Raw genomic sequence first — 17313 nt, forward strand, 5'->3', positions numbered from 1 at the left:
AACCTGGTCTAGTGGAAGGTGTCCCTGCCCATGGCAGGGGGGTTGGAACTGGATGATCTTCAAGGTCCCTTCCAACCCAAACCATTCTGTGAACCTGAAAATGTTCGCTTCGGCTTTTTCTTTTCGTGTGCATCTTGAATACCGTTTCTTCCCTCCTTTTGTCTACATTGGTCATTGCTATGGTATTTGAATGCCTGATACTCATTAATAGATTTTGTCTTGGCAAAACTCTGATGATGATAGGAAGTGTTATGACCCTTTAGAGCTGAGGCATGCTGAGATCTAAGGAGTTGTGTAAAATCAATTGCAAGATCAAAAATCTGTAGTTCTGCCCTGAGCTGAACCTGATCAGATAGAGTGTGGTGAGTCAGCCTCTTCACAATTTTGCCAGCACATTGGACTTGACTTGTTTTCTTTTCCAGTTAGTTTTGATTTAATAAGAGGTGCTAGAGTTGTGCACTTACCACCTTTTTGTCATTTGTTAACAATATTTATTTTAATTAAATGGAGAATTTCCGGTGTGAACGTACTTTACTGCTCTGTTTTTGTATTCTTCATTGTTAATCTGCCTCCTTTTCTTCTTATTGCAGGTGCTGTGCAAGCTTTTCCACACAGCTCTGCCACTATATTTCATTCTTGAACTGCAACACATTCTTACTTTTCCAAACCAGGACCTAGATACTGCCAGTTGTGCAATGGTTTTATGATCTGGATAAACATACACTGACATCACCAAATTCATTCTTATTTGTTACCTAGTTGATAAATGAACCTAGATCTCCAGAGGTGAAAAGCTAGTGCACTAACACACTCACTGCACGACCTACTCTAAAACTCTTTAATTTTAGTTATGGTAGGACTCCTCTAAGTTACTAATGTTACCAAGTGCTGTCCTGGATTAAAGCGTTAACATAAGTAATGTTTGTTTAGTTTCTGCTTCTACTATAAAGTATGAAATGGTGCATTTTTTCCATAAGAAAATACAGTGGATTGTGTGCATGAAAACTCAATTCCCTCACATACAAATACTACTGGACTCAGTCAGCTGTGAATGCAGATGTTTAAACTTAAGTGGGGGTGAGGCTGAGGTCTCTCTGAAAATCTGTCCCACTGTCTTCATGTCAACTTTCTTAGTTTTCATTGATGTATAAGGTAATTCCTCTTCTGTAATTGGAAACAGTGTGCAGCAACTTAAATGAGAACTCTGCTTTTTATTTTAGGACAAAAATCTCTCAAGATATTGAAAGACTGATTCATCAGAATGACATTATAGACAGAGTTGTGTATGACCTTGATAATTTGAGGTAAGGTTTTACCCTTCCCAAAACAACATTCAGTGAATACTGCAGGCCTGTTCTACTTTCTCTGTGATGCGATGTTTAACATGAAAAGCAGTACCATCATAACAGTCTTCAGTGACAGTCTAATCTGGTGTAACAGTGTTTCTGCTATCCAGGCTGTAATTAGAGGAGGTTTAAAAATAATTTTTGAATTACTAAGTAAAGGCTATAATAAACTTGTTTTATTTAAGTTAGTTTTATTCATTTTAGTCCCTTTTCTTTTTCTACCCATAGTTGTTCAGTACCAGAGGAAGCAGATGTTTTGAAGTTTAATTCCAAATTTGAATCTGGAAACCTGCGCAAAGTTATTCAGATCAGAAAGTAAGATATTTCAACTCTTCTTTTCCCATGTAAAGCCTGTTATTTCTGCCTCTTAAAAAGCTTGATTTGTTTTTGTTAATCTTTAGAAATGAGTATGACCTAATTCTGAACTCGGATATAAATAGCAATCATTATCATCAATGGTTTTACTTTGAAGTCAGTGGAATGAAAACTGGCATTGGTTACCGGTTTAACATCATCAACTGTGAAAAGTCAAACAGTCAGTTTAACTACGGTAAGATCCATTTCTCATACTTTGAGGAGAAATATGTAGAAAAATATCTCCATTAGACAGCTCAGCTGTTTCCTTCCCTCCACTCTGACATCAGTAGTATATTCATGTTGTGACATCAGATTTTTTTTAAAATAGTATTACTAGAAAATGTTTTGACATGTTTCCTTTAAAAAGAAAAAGAAGTCTTAAAATACTGGCTTGCAGTTTTTTAAATGAAGTTCTGTTGTAAGTGAGGTCAAAGCAGAAGAAATTTACTGGTGGCTGGAGCCTAAATTTGTCCTAGGACCATTGTAAGGAAACAGCGCCAAAACCCATTGGTGCATAGAGGTGCAAGAAGAGTGACAGCTGTCATCATCAGTACCTTTCTGAACAGAGGTGTATTCTTAGATGTGAAAATAAGCGGAGACGTTCTTAAACAGCTTTGTCTTATCAATGGGAAGAGAGGCATGTTACTTGAGAAGGAAAAGTAAGTCTCAATTGGAATTCTGGACTTCATAGTAAGTAATCTTCATAGTAATCTTTGCGGCTTGTATGTCGCCCAAAAGAACTAGCTTACTGAATGCCTGTCTTCCACTTGTCTGGGGTGGAGTGTGTGTTATTTAGCTTAAAACCATTTGTTTTGTGGGGCTGCTTTTTTTTCCTGCTGGATTTTCTGAAATTTGTCCTTTAAGAAGGAGCAGCAGTTCCCCTCGCCCACCCCAATCTCAAACTCTTGGGACAGAGTAACTTCATATTCTTCTTTGTTGTAATTGTTCAATTCACATTGATAAAATCCAAGCATACCAGGTAGTTTGACCCGTAATAAGATGCCTTTAAATTATTTACTAATCTTCACCAGTTACCTTAGTTCGTCAGTCATATATTGCATATACTGGCTTTTGTTTTTTTAAGTACACTGACTGAATCAGTCAGTGTATGTAGCTAACTAACTAGTAAGTAATGTTTAATGACTATGTATTCTTTTCTACTCTAACTTCATACTAAGTATTTAACTTGTGTACTCTCCAACTTTAAAGAATTACTGTTTTTAAAACAAAGTATTTCCTGAAACACCAGTTATTTTCAAGCTATCCATGTGAATGGATGATAGTATCAATTTTCTGTATTCTCATTGAAGCCTTTTTGGTGCGTTGGAGGGAGTGAGACCCAAGACTACTTGTGGTTAGCATGAATGGTAATCTACAACTTTCATTTAAAGATTTTATTTTGTTCTTCGATAGGCCTGCTTCTTTTTTTTTTTCTTATTTTCTGAAAATTAGAACGTGATGGGGGGAGAGGGGAAAGGATCTCTCACCTGGTTAAAAGTGTGCAGTACCAAGACATTAATGAAAGTACACTCTGAGAGTGAGTAAATGAGTATAGGTAGTTCAGAGACTCGGATGTAAGTATTGATGTGGTCCATTGTTGCTAAGATCTTGGTGTTTAATGTTAAGCATTAAAGTGAGATGCATTTTTTTTCTTTAAGGTATGCAGCCCCTCATGTATTCTGTGCAAGAAGCATTACATTCTCAACCATGTTGGACTCGTGTTGGGACAGATATTTGTTACTATAAGTAAGTACACAATCAAGCGTACAGCAAGTCTTACACTGAAGGTTAGTATCAGGTCCAATTTTTGGAGAGAAATGTTTGTTTCCAAGGTCGATGATTCTATTTTAGTAATTCTGCTGTGAAGAGCATTTTCTGGAGAGTAACAGAAGTGATCGAGGTATATAGGGTCTTATTTTGTTAGCACACTGCTAATGATTGAGCTGCTCATCTTTTATACTTTTGTCAGAAATAGCATACTGCTCCAGAGGAGCTTTTAAGGGAATATGTATATGCATGCTTACTCAAAATCTTAATGGTGACTTTCAGGAATACTGGTCATGTGGGGCTTGTGATTAGGCTTCTACATTCTATAGTGCAGTCGTTGTAGAGCAAGCCTGGATGAGGTGGTACAGCATATGTATGTGTTTGCTTCCCATTTTGTTGTTGTTTTGTTTGGTTATTTGTTTTTGTTTACTCACCTTTTCCAAAATGAATGAAATGTGTATCACTGCTATAACAAAGTATGTTTACTGATAGTGGTAACCAGGGTATTTACTACGATGTATGCAGAAGAGAAATGCAATCACTAAAAATCTTCCTTGCTCTTAGGATGTGTGTTCAGGAATAATCAATTATATGGAAAAAAATTATTCTAGTGTGTTTATTACCTTCATTTTACTCTTAGGAATCACTTTTCAAGAAGTTCAATTGCTGCTGGAGGTCAAAAAGGAAAATCTTATTACACAATTACGTTCACAGTGACTTTCCAGCATAAAGGTGATGTCTGCTACTTTGCTTACCATTATCCATATACATACTCAACTTTAAAGGTAAGAAGATCATGCTCTGTTACACAAATAAAACGTTTTGCTTTTGGACAGTATGACACAAGCATTGATAAGTGAATTCTTTTTTTATAAATTTAAAAATGTTCCTTAAAATGGAGAACTTTTGTAAAATACTAGGTGTTTTGACTGGCAGAGTTTGTAGATTGTTCTGAAGAACAGTTCCTGGAAAAGTAAAATTGATATGTACTTGCAACCTAAATGGGTTTTCTGGGAATCACAATTCGTAATTGACTGAAAACAGTGCTAATTGGATGAAGTATTTGTGTTTGACTCAAATGACTCATATCCTGCTGTCCTACCTATACCTCTTCATCACTGACCTATTCAAGTTACTATATTTAAGATAATTAGATACCTTTTCAGGATAATGAAGTGGCTAAAGAAGTGTTGTGGACCTTTTAGCCAACAGTTTTCCTTAGTACTAGAACGTCTGTTGGTTGCTTCTGTCATAGCGGTAGAAGCGAACTTGGAGTCAGTGGCCAGAGTGTAAGAGCGTTGAATGAAGCTTTTCGCTAAACCATCCTTGCTCTTAGGAGAAGTACCCTTCATGGGACGTTCTAAGCAGCTGCTGTCTCCAACAGCTCTGTGTCCTGGCATTTCCTCCTGCTTCGCTGCTGGAGCCCAGCCGAGGGACCCAGGGGTCTCTGTCCCAGGCTGATGGATGTGGCTGCTGCTGTCCTGTTTGCTTGTAGGTTCAACCACTAGCAAGTCAGAGTGTGTATCCCAGAGAGAGACTGACTCACACATACACACTTGCACATGCATCCTCCAGCCCCAGCACAGCTGGCAACAACAGACTGGCACAGACAAGGTGTTGCCTTTAACAGCAGCTGTGTGTGGCACTACCAGAACTTGCTTAAAAGGTAACTACAGACACCCAAGTCCCTTTCCTCCTCTCCAGCTGGAAAGGATCACTAGGGAAAAGTACTCACTCACCTGCCCTCTAGAATCACAAGCATGCACACATTGAGCCCATCTGTGTGTTCGTAACCCCTCTTCCTACTCTAAGGTGCTGGCACCGACATGCCCTCCCTGGGTTCACTCGCCCTTACCGTGCCATTAGCTGTTTTTTGGGACGCGCACTGTTCTTCCTCCAGTGGCTGGATACCAAGGCCCTTACCCACTCCAGTAGCTGGCACTGGGACCCACTCTTGCTTCCATTGCTGACACCGCAGCTGGAAGGGTGCCTACGCTGCCTACAGCTCCAGCTGCTGGCACCAGATCCACTCCCTTCACTCCAGTAGCTGGCACTTTGGACACAAAGTCTGTGGTGCCCACAGACGTGCTTCCAGGAGGAGTGGCCTCTCCAACTACTGATGCTAAGACCTTTGCTCAGCTGACCCAATTTGCTCTTTCCTATTGTTTCTGTTAATGTCTGGTCTACCAGTATTGTTTCTTTATGTTCCTGTTGATTTCTTCTCCCTTTACTTGTTACTCCCTTTTGCACCGGAAAGGTCCCTGATCAGATAACCTTAATGAAGCACAACTTTAATGAACCTTCCACATACCCTTTCAGTATCATCTGGTAGAAAATAATGTACCTTCTGTGCCTTCATCTTCCTCAAAGAAGTTGTTAAATCAGACTCTTAAAAAGAGAAGTATTCAGTCAGTCACAGATGTAGAGAATGATATTTCAACTTCAGAATTATGATGGAAACTTGAACATCGTTTAGAATGACAAAAAGAAAGATTAATTAAATAGTACCTGTGGAATACACTGTGATACATGACTGCAAAAGGTTTGAAGTATTTTTTCATTATTTTGGGGATGAAGATGCATCTTCAGAAGCTGGAATCTATGCACAACCCTCAACAGATATATTTTCGGCAAGATGTTCTCTGTGAGACCCTGGCTGGCAACAGTTGTCCCTTAGTCACTATTACAGCCATGCCAGAGTCCAGTTACTATGAACATATCTGTCAGTTCAGTAAGTATGACTTTTTGTTTCTCATCAGCTGAAAATAATGTAAAACTAGCTCTTTATTAAAAAAAAAAACCAAACTTGTTGTGCATTGTGAAATAAGGTTAATGAATTTCGTTAAGAGGTGTCAATATTCAGAGTTTGCTTTCTATTTAGTAACATTTATTTGTGGTAGTCAAAGATATTTGTATCTGGATATAGAAGGGTATATATATTTTAAATCAGTTGCTAGATACTGTTGTGTTACATTTTGCAGATGACACTTCTTTTAAAAGAATACCTGACTTCTGAGTAATGTTTTTCTCAGAATGCTCAGGTTATTTGCTTGGTGAAAGATCTTTCATAAAGCCAGTATCTAAGCCACTGTAATTTGAAATGAGCTTTAGCTATAATGGGTTTGTTCTTTTACCCCGTTATTTTTCTGGACTATTGGAGGAAAAAAAAAAAAGCCATTGAAGTCATCACATCGTAATCGCCAGATCAAACTAGTTGTGACTCTGTAATTGCCTGATTGAATATAAAGCTTCATTGTGGGACTTAGTAATTGGCATCTCTTGTAACGACATTATGGCAAGCTTTATCAATAATACTCAGCTCCCAAACATGTATCTTGCAGTGTAATAAATGAAACTGGCTATTGCCTCTTTTTTTCTTTTTTTCAATTGACAAGCTGTTTGCTTAACTTGAATCATATTTTGCAACTTCTGTGCATACTTCTAGGGAATCGTCCTTATGTTTTCCTATCTGCTCGTGTACATCCTGGGGAGACTAATGCAAGCTGGGTTATGAAGGGAACACTGGAATACCTTATGAGCAATAATCCAAGTGCCCAATGTTTACGAGAATCTTATATTTTCAAAATTATTCCCATGCTCAATCCAGATGGTGTCATCAACGGAAAGTAAGCATAAACTTACTCACAGATATGTAACCTGTACTACTAAGTCTTTGCATCTGTTATTAAAAAAAAATAATCTAAACTACTCCTGGAATCATATAAACGTAGTGCTTAATATGAAGCAAAACCACTTACAAAATGGCTAGGACTTTACAATTTTTTTGCTGTTTAAGCGCAGATGTGTTGTTCCATGAATTTCAGTTTTATAAAATGATTATCACCCATGAATAACTGAAAATACAAATTTCAGTTTTATAAAACTGAGACTTGTATTTTCAGTTATTCATGGGTGATAATCATTCCAGTGTGATTTGGCATGGTATTTTAATTGTCTCTCTGAACTACAGTCTTGGATAGGTGTGGAGTGTTACATGAGAGGACAACTGCTTTTAGGGTAAGCTGAACAAGTTCATGGTTCTCATGAAAAAGAACAGGTTTTGTATCTGAGAGATTTTTACATAATTTTACTTTTTAATAGTTTTTAGAAGGATGTTATGGAAATGGCTGTTATGAAATTGTTGAAAGGGGGGAAGTTAATAGGTGTGCAAGAGAAAGGGTAAGAGTATCCTGATTTAATCAGTTATTAGTGGTAATTTTTTCAGTTACTACCACTTTTCTTAATAAATTTAAGGGATGTTTCAGAACCTTTTGATACTGCTATAGGTAGGCGTTCAGCAGTCTGTATTTTCTTCATTACGGGGAATTCATATAAAATGGAAATTTTTGTATGGTGAATCTACAGTTCCTTCTTACCTAGTTATGGGGTAGTATTTTGAAAAGTTTTGTGAATAAAATAATAAAAGTCAAACAAATTATGGATTTCAGTAGAATCCTGTCTTTACATACGTAGAAGCAGGTATATAACAGAACATCTGGAATTAAATCATTTAGAATACTAGTGGAAGCTTTTTACAGGGACAGTGAAGAGACCTGTCCCAGTAGACACAATCTAAAGGCAAGTGTACTGAAGAGTTCTGCATGAACGTGAGCAGGTTTTGGGAGTTCTTGATGATAGTTGACTTAGTATAGTACAGAGATGATCTCAATTTGTTTGCTGGGATTTTTGGTTTTGGTTTGTGGGTTTTCTTTTTTTTTTTTTTTCTTTCCTGCTTTTCTCACAGCTACATCTCTCCTAACAACTTCATGTTTCAAGTCTTAGATTTCTGGTTGACGTAAGTCTTTATGTTAAAAAGTCAAGATATCCAAACTGTAAAGATACCATATATTCAAAATTACTGATTTTGAACTAGCATTTGAATAGAATCTCAAGCCTTCAGTTTCAACAGCAAATAAGCAAGATTACAGTTGACTTAATATAAGAAGCTGCTTTTCATTTAGTTTTAGGTTTTCTGTATCATAACTTAAAAATCCCCAAACACTTCTATTATTTGGCATGGTAGAAAACTGAAGTTTGTTTCTTATCAGACTCCTTCCAAAGAAGCAGTGGTGATGAGGAAAACTTGAGGTGGGGGGGAGGCATATTTAAAAGTATGATAATACAGACTACATCATGCGTTTTTCCACTCCCCCACAATAGCCACCGTTGCTCTTTAAGTGGAGAAGATTTAAACAGACAGTGGCAAAATCCAAATCCAGATCTGCATCCCACTATTTACCATGCTAAAGGGTTACTGCAATATCTGGCTGCTATAAAACGTTTACCTTTGGTGAGTATGTGTGTGTAAGCAATTCTGAATCTTTTTAACCGTGTCTATGTAGCTAGTCTGTAAAGTAAACATTTTAATATGGTCTTGTAAACTGTGTCACACTTAAGTTTGACTCGGAGAACTGGTCTTCTGCAAACCTTTAGATCTAAATCTGTTTCCTTTGCTAGGGTAGAAGGTTAAACCTTCATTAAATGAATCCTGCATTTTTGTCTTAATGCACAAGTTATATAAGGAGTTGTGCTTCCTAATTCTTTGGAACTTTCAGCAGTAAAACCAAAAAATTCTATTTGTCCTTCCATTACTTTTATAAAATGTTAATTCCATATGCCTTGGCTTTATTTTGCCAAATGATTTGTTGTAGGTCTACTGTGATTATCATGGTCACTCTCGTAAAAAGAATGTATTTATGTATGGCTGCAGCATCAAAGAGACAATGTGGCGCACAAATGTTAACGCTGCCTCTTGTGACCTGATGGAAGACCCTGGTTACAGGGTAAGTTTGACCTTGTACCTTTTTCACTGTGCGCATAGTGGCATAAGCAGAATTGCTTGGAATGATCTCTTTTTAGTTCAGGAGTGTACTTCAGAGTATTTTGAGAGCTTTGAACACTGTTCGCTAATATGGCAAAGGACTTGAATATCACTAGAATGCTTCATTTTTGGGGGTCTTTGTGCCAATACGTGCTTTTTTGTGTTCAGTATTACCATTGTGGCAAACACATGGAAAATATGCTTCCGTGCATTTATAATTACTAGGTTAAAAAAAAAGTCATTTAAGCATGGCAAACAATACTCTAGCAAGAAGAAAATGAAAAATACTGAATTGCTCTGAGAAATACTCATTTTTTGTGTATGGAAATAGGCAGGGTTCCTCTTATAAAGTTGTGTAGTTAAGGCATGTGCCCCGAGTACACATAGATAATAAACTTGCATAAACAGCATTCACTGCATTGTATAAGCTTTCAAAAATTCCCAAAGACTTAGAATTACGTTATTACCTGTTTTCTGTGTAACTCCACTGCCGTCTTGTGGCAACTGCCAATCTGTGCAACCTGATGCGTCCAAACCTCGTGGTTTTTTGAGGAAATGCAGACTTAAGCTTGAAAAGAGTCTGAATGCATGTTTAAAGCTTGTTATGCATCCGTGAGTGTAAAGGAGTACAGATGCTTTCAGATTCTTTTCTTAAATCTCCCTCCCTTTAAAAAAAAAAAGTCCTATCGCTCCTTGATTTTCTTGATTTCCTGGATGGTGAGTCCAATGCCATTCATGTCTGCTGATCAGCACGTTTATAGGAGGTTTTGTCAGCTCAGCCTGTACTGCCATAGCGCACAAAAGACAACAATCAGTAAGAGTTGTGGGGGAAAAAACCTGGTTTCAGAAAAGTGGACGGAAGGGTTTCAGCAAGCTTACACTAATAATGGTATGTGTGCTACTGAAATAGCAAATTGAACGTGGTCATGTACTTTGGCTTAAATGATGCAAATAAAAGCTGAAGAGAAAAGTAGTTACTTAGCGTTAGTCAAATACATAATTTGCATTACTGTTTATTGTCTTTTTCCAGAGCTGTCATGTGAACAGCTAAATTGAACTTTTATTCAAGTTCTTCAGGTTAAATATCCACCTAGTACTTTGCTGAATAAAAATGGATTTTATGTATTAATAAAATACTGCCTGTGTTAGGTCTGCAAATTGGATTGTTGAAATAGTCCAAAACTGAATTAAATTAATTATTCATATGGGGTATGTAGTACACGTAATTTCAGCAAAGTTAGCTTGCTGAATTAGGAGATGGTGATCACCTTAAGAGTTCTTTTGTATGCTGAATCTTACCTACATGACTAGCACTTAATTTTAGTGATTGAATCTGAAAAGGGATTTTAATAAATAGGAAATGGCAAGCTTGTTGTTACTTGAAGGAACACACTGGGTTTTGAAAACTCAAGGTGGAGAAATGTTTGCATTCTTGTTCTTTTAATTCAAATTGCAGCAGAATTTTCTGCTAAGCTTGTGATTGTGTATTCCCCTCGCTCCGGCTTCTGCTAGTGAAATAGAAGAATCTCTGTATTTTTCAAATTGCTGTCCTGCAGGCACTCCCCAAGATCCTGAGTCAAACTGCCCCAGCATTCTGCATGGGCAGCTGCAGCTTTGTAGTGGAAAAGTCCAAGGAATCAACGGCGCGAGTTGTTGTCTGGAGAGAGATAGGAGTACAGAGGAGCTACACAATGGAAAGCACATTATGTGGATGTGACCAGGGCAAATATAAGGTACGAAAATACATCAGTTGAACTGACTTTGCTTTATTATTCCTTCCATTTACATTGGTATCTTGTTCTGTAATGCCACTTGCTTGTTTGCTTTAAACTTCTAAAATTCTGCTAAGATCTGCATACTAATGTTTTGAGTGAAATTGCATCATTTACAATGTTACAGGTTGTGTAACAGTGTTCATCTGCTGCTTAGACACCACCCATCACCCTACTTCCCCTCCCCACACCCCCACACCCCCGGGTAGGTTATGCTTGTTGGTTGTTTTAACAAGATTAATATTAGTTATTGCTTGGAACACATATGTATGCATGCAGTTAAATCAGGTGTTTCTTTCCAGTAGATTATTAAAACTGGGTAATAATAAATGCCAACACTAGAATTAAAATTTCCTTTACACGTGCCAGTTTCAGACTTCACCATGGCAGTTCATGGTTCTTTAGTAGTGTCCCTCACAGAATTTTCCTGTGTAGCTGTAGAGGCAGGCTTAAAAATCAAAACACTTTCATACCAGGTTACCAGAACTACAAGTTGCACATCTGTGAACTCACAGTTGTTTGACTTCTTGACTTAAAACTTGTTTTCAGTTTGTCTCCTTTAGAAGTGTTAACAGGGCTGGTTAAGAAAAGGTGACCCTGTTTGTGATTTCTCTCTAGTAGAAAATTTACTTCAAATAAAATATTTGTAGGGGAAAAAAAAAGAATCACCACACTGCCATCTGATCTTCAGCTTGTGTCACTAGGTTAAATTTAGCTACACATTGAAGTAAGTTTTTAAAATGAACATTCATGAAATAAGTCAGCTTTCTTCTGCTCGAAAATCGAGTTTAGGAGTGCTAATCAAGAAGATGACCACAAGCCTTAAGTAAGGTGCTTGATAAAAGAGGATCAGAAGGCTGGGATCGGGGTTGAGGGGAGGGGTCAGGGCAAGAACAACAACAACAAAAAGCTGGAACAAGGTATTTTCAGTGTATCAGTGTATGCTCCAACAGCCACGCTCATCTCCCTAGACAGAAGGAAGGACCGGTATTTCGGCAGGAATTTCAGTAGGTCTGTAACTACTAAATGCTTCTATTGTTAATTGACAAAGTTACTCCTGCTACTGTCAGAATATTCCATTATTCCTCAGATGATATCATTAAGGAGCTGTGAAATATGGTATTTCATCCAACTTGCTTATTTTGAAACTTTTTAAACATGAATTTTTATAGCTTTAGCACTGCTGCTACAGAAAGTTCTTAAGAAAAGTGAATTGAAGATGCTTTCTGGACAAACTTTTAAGATGTGTAACCTGCAAAGCCCTCCTTCAGTAAGAGATGAAAAAAAAAAGCTGAATTCTGTGGAAAAATCTTTTACTCAAAAGAGAAGAGAATTCTTTTCTGTAATATAAATTAGCTCATGATATCAAATTACTGTTGTCGTTAATTTTATTTAGAATAAAACAATTTGTGAGGTCTTAGTCATTCTCTGAACACACAGGAAGATTCTTCATTTTTTCTTCACTGTGATAGTGCTCAGTTGTATTAAGAAAATGTATCTGAAAGGCCAAGACTAGAACAAGAAAAGAGCAACATTTCTCCAGTGAGAAGGTCAAAGAGATGAAAAGGCTCAGGTTTGTGGTTTTTTTTTTTTTTTTTTTTTGGGTTTTTTGTTTGTTTGTTGTTGTGGTTTTTTTTTTTGGAGGGGGTGGGGCCCGCAACTCTGTGAATAGATTTTTGATATAAATTAAATGACTTATTTCATAATACGTTATTTCGAAATACAGAGAGGAGTTCAACGGTAGAAATTCCCTCCCCTCCTGCTTTCCACCCCAAAGGACGTGACAGTTCAGACCTGAGGGCCTGGACTGTGTGTCATGTAAAGGTCTGAAGCACTTTTCCAGTCTTACTCTGGTTTGGCATCATCACTGAATTTTGTTCAAAGCACAAAGAGGATTACCCAACAATGTTGTTCTTTGTAAAAGAAAGGCCTAGTCTTTGCCAAAGCTGGATAGTATCACCATATCATTTTTTCTTTGTATTCTTTTTATGTTATGCCAGACAATGGTGATGCTAGACTGTTTCCAGACAGGAAGCTGTTCAACTGAAGTTAGCAATTCTTACCTGAATTTAGGATTCCTCTTGGCAGAGTTATCTCTGGAAGCAATCTTGTTTTAACTGCTTGCATGGAGTCTTTGTAGTGCATTGAGAATTAGTGCTGCAAATATTGCTCAGTCGTGTGCAACTCAAGATACTGAAAAACAAACACTCAGGTGAAAAGATGCTCCAAGATGTACTGTGGAGGATAATTGTGATGCCAGACAAAAGATGTCTTCAATAAATCAAACCCCCTGAACAAATCGATTCCTTTTCATATTGGAGATTAGTAAGTTTGGGAGTATTGTGTAAAAATTAAGTTAATTGAAAAGATGTTATCTGGCAATTTTATGATGCATGTAAAGAGAAGACTCTAGGAGATAAGGATTCAGTCGTCAGACTTTGTCACTTACCATGATTCTTCAGTCTCTAGATTTTGAGTTCTCAGAAATTACCAGCATCTTTGTAGCCTCTTCTGAACAAGAAATCAGAAGAACAAGGCTAAGTTTTACTGTCCATCTGACTTCTCCACATCTTAGTTAGGCTGTTTTCAATCTATTAAGTACCTATTACTGTATATTCTTTTCAACTTGAGGTCTCAGTCTGTTGTGCTTTTGTTTTGCATCTTTGCTTTCAGGTAGCAAAGTTAATTCCCAAGGCACTCATTTCATGTGGAGATATTGTAATGATGTGCTTAGTAAGAAAGACTTAAATCAACCATCTAAAATGTCACAAGGTAGAAGAAAGACAGCTGTATAAAAGCTGTCTGTATAAAGACAGCATTATAAAATGTGAAGAAAAATGAATAAAATCTGGTACATGTTTAAAAAAAAAAAGGCAGCTATATCAAGGTGACTTGTGCTTAAAAGCAATGCTTGTCACACTTAAGGAACTTCAATGGGCTGTGGCATATAGTTAAAGGTATGAGAACAGCGGTTGAAGATGATTGCAAGATCAAGAAGAGGAGTCGATTTAAAGACTTCCGTGAAAATTAACACCTCAGATCTCATGGTTCGGTCAACAGTTTATTATAACTTCCTGAAACAGACCTTGGGTTTCTTGTTTCATGGAAATTAAGAGATTTGGCTGAGGGAAGAGTAACAATGGATTAAGAAGTGTGGTATTTGGCAGCTGCATGGTATTGCATTCTCCATTACGATATAAAGAAATAGCAAAGGCAAATCTAGACTTTTACTGCAAGTATGTAGACACTTCAGTATAGAAAGTCCAAGCGTTTCACAGTTACCCACCTCCAATCTGATCCATTTAGGTCTCTCTTTAGTTATATCTTCTTTCTGCAGCACTGAAAATCGCAGCCACGGAACATGCACACGCTATTTATCTTTCTAACGATTGTCTTTGCACCTTCTTTCATACTGAACTTTTGTCCTTTTTTGACTTGGAGCCACTCCTATTATACTCCCTGTAAGGAACCTGCCAACTAACGATAACTTCCTCAGCAAGAGATGTAGACAATGATTGGGAAAGTTTCTGAACCATCAAGTTGTGTAACAGTGAGATTACTGTTACCCTTCTCCTTCCTCTTCTGCATACTTGTTGCCTCTTGTCCTTAATGTTATTTTAATCTCTTTGGGGCAGGGACTGTGTCTTCCTGTGATTAGCGTAGTTGAGCCCCAGCTGTGACTGGGGTCTTCGAATGTTACTGATGTGCAAACAAACACAAAACAAAAACAAAAAATTGGCCTCTGTGGATAAGGTACTTCACTGTGAGTGAGGAGAACTGATTTCTGTTCCCAGCGGGGTCAGTGACATGCTGTGAGACACTGTGCAAATCGCTTCAACCCTCTCTGCCTCCATTTGTCCATCAGTAAAGTGAGGATAATTCTTCCTTTATTAATAAAGTGCTTTGAAACCTACAGCACAAAAGCATTATAAAAGAGGTAAGTGGTATTACTATTAACAATAATACTCAAGTATCCAACCCTTGTTCCCTGCTAACAGGTTTCTGTACTACTTGGCTGGAGGATGGCACTGTTTAGAATAGTGGATATACCTTTAGTTTTCTTGTTACTAAAACCATCTTGTTTATGAAGAAAACCAAGGAAAAAAACTCACAAGGAAAATAAAACCTAACTTTCCATTTATCAAGTGTGCCTTGGTTCAAGACAGAAGTACGTGAAGAATGTGGGATTGTACCATTTCTGGAGCAACACAACACTTGCTTTAACCTTGCGCTTGAAAATACAGTGTTGGTGTGGCAATATGGACTTGTGTGTGCGTGTGTGTGTTTTAGCTTTTAGTTAAAAAAAAAAAAATCCTACTTCATTCTTTGTGCTTCATGTATTTTCCTACTTGATGACTTACCACCAATTCCTGGTTCTTCTGCTTCCCTGCTTGTTTTGTCAAAACTCCTTTTTAACTACCCTTTACCCTTTTGTTTTGTCAAAACTCCTTTTTAACTACCCTCTTAACTACTACATTAAGAGGCTTAGAAGATCCAAACTAAAATAATTTTAAATTCTCCTGAGATACAGAAGTTGCAAAGGGGAAGATTGAGTTGGGTTGTGATATTGAATTTGTTAGTACATACGCAAGAAGTAGCAGCTAATTCCATAATAGTTGAGGGTCACTCTGGAATGTTATTGTCTTTTTCCTAAAGTAAGTGAGGTCAGAGGTTCTGCCCCTACATACTGCACTGCTGGATGAATTAAAAGCATAGAATTATCTGATGGGAGGCTTTATGTCATATGTCAACTTGGAGAATATTATGCAAGTTCTACATCCTAAATACTCTTTGCAGATTAAAATGCCTTGGTATATCATTGAAGTTAGAAAACAGCTGTGGCTTTTGGTACCTTGTTGGTTTTAATTACTAAATGTGTACATAAATGCTTCCAGCATTAACACATGTAGCTTCCAACTTAAAGAACTGGAAGAGATGTTTGTGTCAAGGAGTAACTTTGTTGGCTTAAATAGTCTTACTTATCTGTCAGAACATGGCAGTGAACTTGGTCACAGCTACAGTATGAATTCAGACATTATTTTCATTTGATAGAACTTCTGTTGAAGACTCTTATTTGAAATCTTGATATTTGAAATTCTTTTTTATAAGTTTTGTTTTAGGTTTTAAAATAATTTGTACCTATAAACATCAAGATGATCTCTGTCTCTTCCAATGCCACTGGATAAAGTCCTTTTAATATTGATGTGCTAGAAATGTAGACTAGGAAGGTCCCAAGAAATGTGGATGTGTCCATAAATGTCTGTTCAGCCTTTGAGTAATCATGCATTTATTCTCTGAGTTTTCTCTGATACTCTTGCGAAGTGTTTACAGTGTGTATTTGTTCTGTCTTTAGAACAGTAGAGTGTATTAAATAACAAAATGTGGTTTTAAATGGTATCTCTGCAGTGTTTGTGGGTCTATCTGCATATACCTATTTTTATATTTTTAAATCTTATTCTTAAATTAGGGATTACAGATAGGCACAAGAGAACTGGAGGAGATGGGAGCAAAGTTCTGTGTTGGCTTACTGCGTTTAAAAAGAATGGCTTCACCTTTGGAATACAATTTGCCTTTGAGTCTGTTGGATATTGAAAATGATCTGATTGAGTCAAGCTGTAAAGCGACAAGGTAGTACACATTTATTATACTCTCTTTTTCCCCCCAGGAAAAATTGCAGCTTCTCAAGTGACGGAGATTCTTTCAAAAAATATCCCTTTACCCATCCAAATTAATGTTGATGTATTGTGACCTGTTTCTGTAACAATAATCTGACTATACTGGAGATCTGTTGTGATAATTCAATTGCTTCGAACTTCTAAAAAATCCAGTAAGTACAGTTAGACTGTATGTCACATTTGTTGCTGAAATAAGCACTGGACCTTTAAATGTCATCAGAGTAAACCCTGATGTGGTAAGACTCAGTATGTCCTAGGTTTCAATTGTCTCTTTGGTTTTTTTGGTTGGTTGGTTGTTTTTTTTTTTTTTTAAATTATTGGCTGCAATATTAAAAATATATTTAGGCAGACTTAAAGAATGTGAATTAACTAAAGTGTGTGTCGTCCGTCTCCAACCCTCCCTTCCTCCCCCGGTGGAGATAATTTAAATGTTATATGTTTAAAATGTATGAAATAAGGTTTGGGTCAAAAAAGAAATGTGTTGTATTCACCCCAGAGTACTGAGGGACTTGGCGAAAGAGCTTGCCAGGCTGCTCTCCTTCATTTACCTGCAGTCCTGGTTAACAGGGGAGGTC

The 17313-nt window shown here is 37.2% G+C and overlaps 1 protein-coding gene across 1 annotated transcript in view; it reads left to right on the forward strand.

The window, feature by feature from the left end:
- AGTPBP1 (ATP/GTP binding protein 1) overlaps positions 1 to 16752 on the forward strand; it is a gene marked incomplete at its 5' end in the record, with an annotated part of 31630 nt that extends 14878 nt beyond the window's left edge. Inside the window, 11 exon segments of the mRNA XM_010159149.1 lie at positions 1221 to 1304; positions 1575 to 1661; positions 1748 to 1896; positions 3362 to 3449; positions 4111 to 4255; positions 6048 to 6201; positions 6916 to 7096; positions 8631 to 8760; positions 9122 to 9253; positions 10848 to 11024; positions 16531 to 16752. Coding sequence (XP_010157451.1) covers positions 1221 to 1304; positions 1575 to 1661; positions 1748 to 1896; positions 3362 to 3449; positions 4111 to 4255; positions 6048 to 6201; positions 6916 to 7096; positions 8631 to 8760; positions 9122 to 9253; positions 10848 to 11024; positions 16531 to 16752 — 1549 coding nt within the window.
- Between the last annotated feature and the right edge of the window lie 561 nt (positions 16753 to 17313).

Source organism: Eurypyga helias, unplaced genomic scaffold (assembly GCF_000690775.1).
Source record: "Eurypyga helias isolate BGI_N326 unplaced genomic scaffold, ASM69077v1 scaffold4069, whole genome shotgun sequence".
Lineage (NCBI taxonomy): Eukaryota > Metazoa > Chordata > Aves > Eurypygiformes > Eurypygidae > Eurypyga > Eurypyga helias.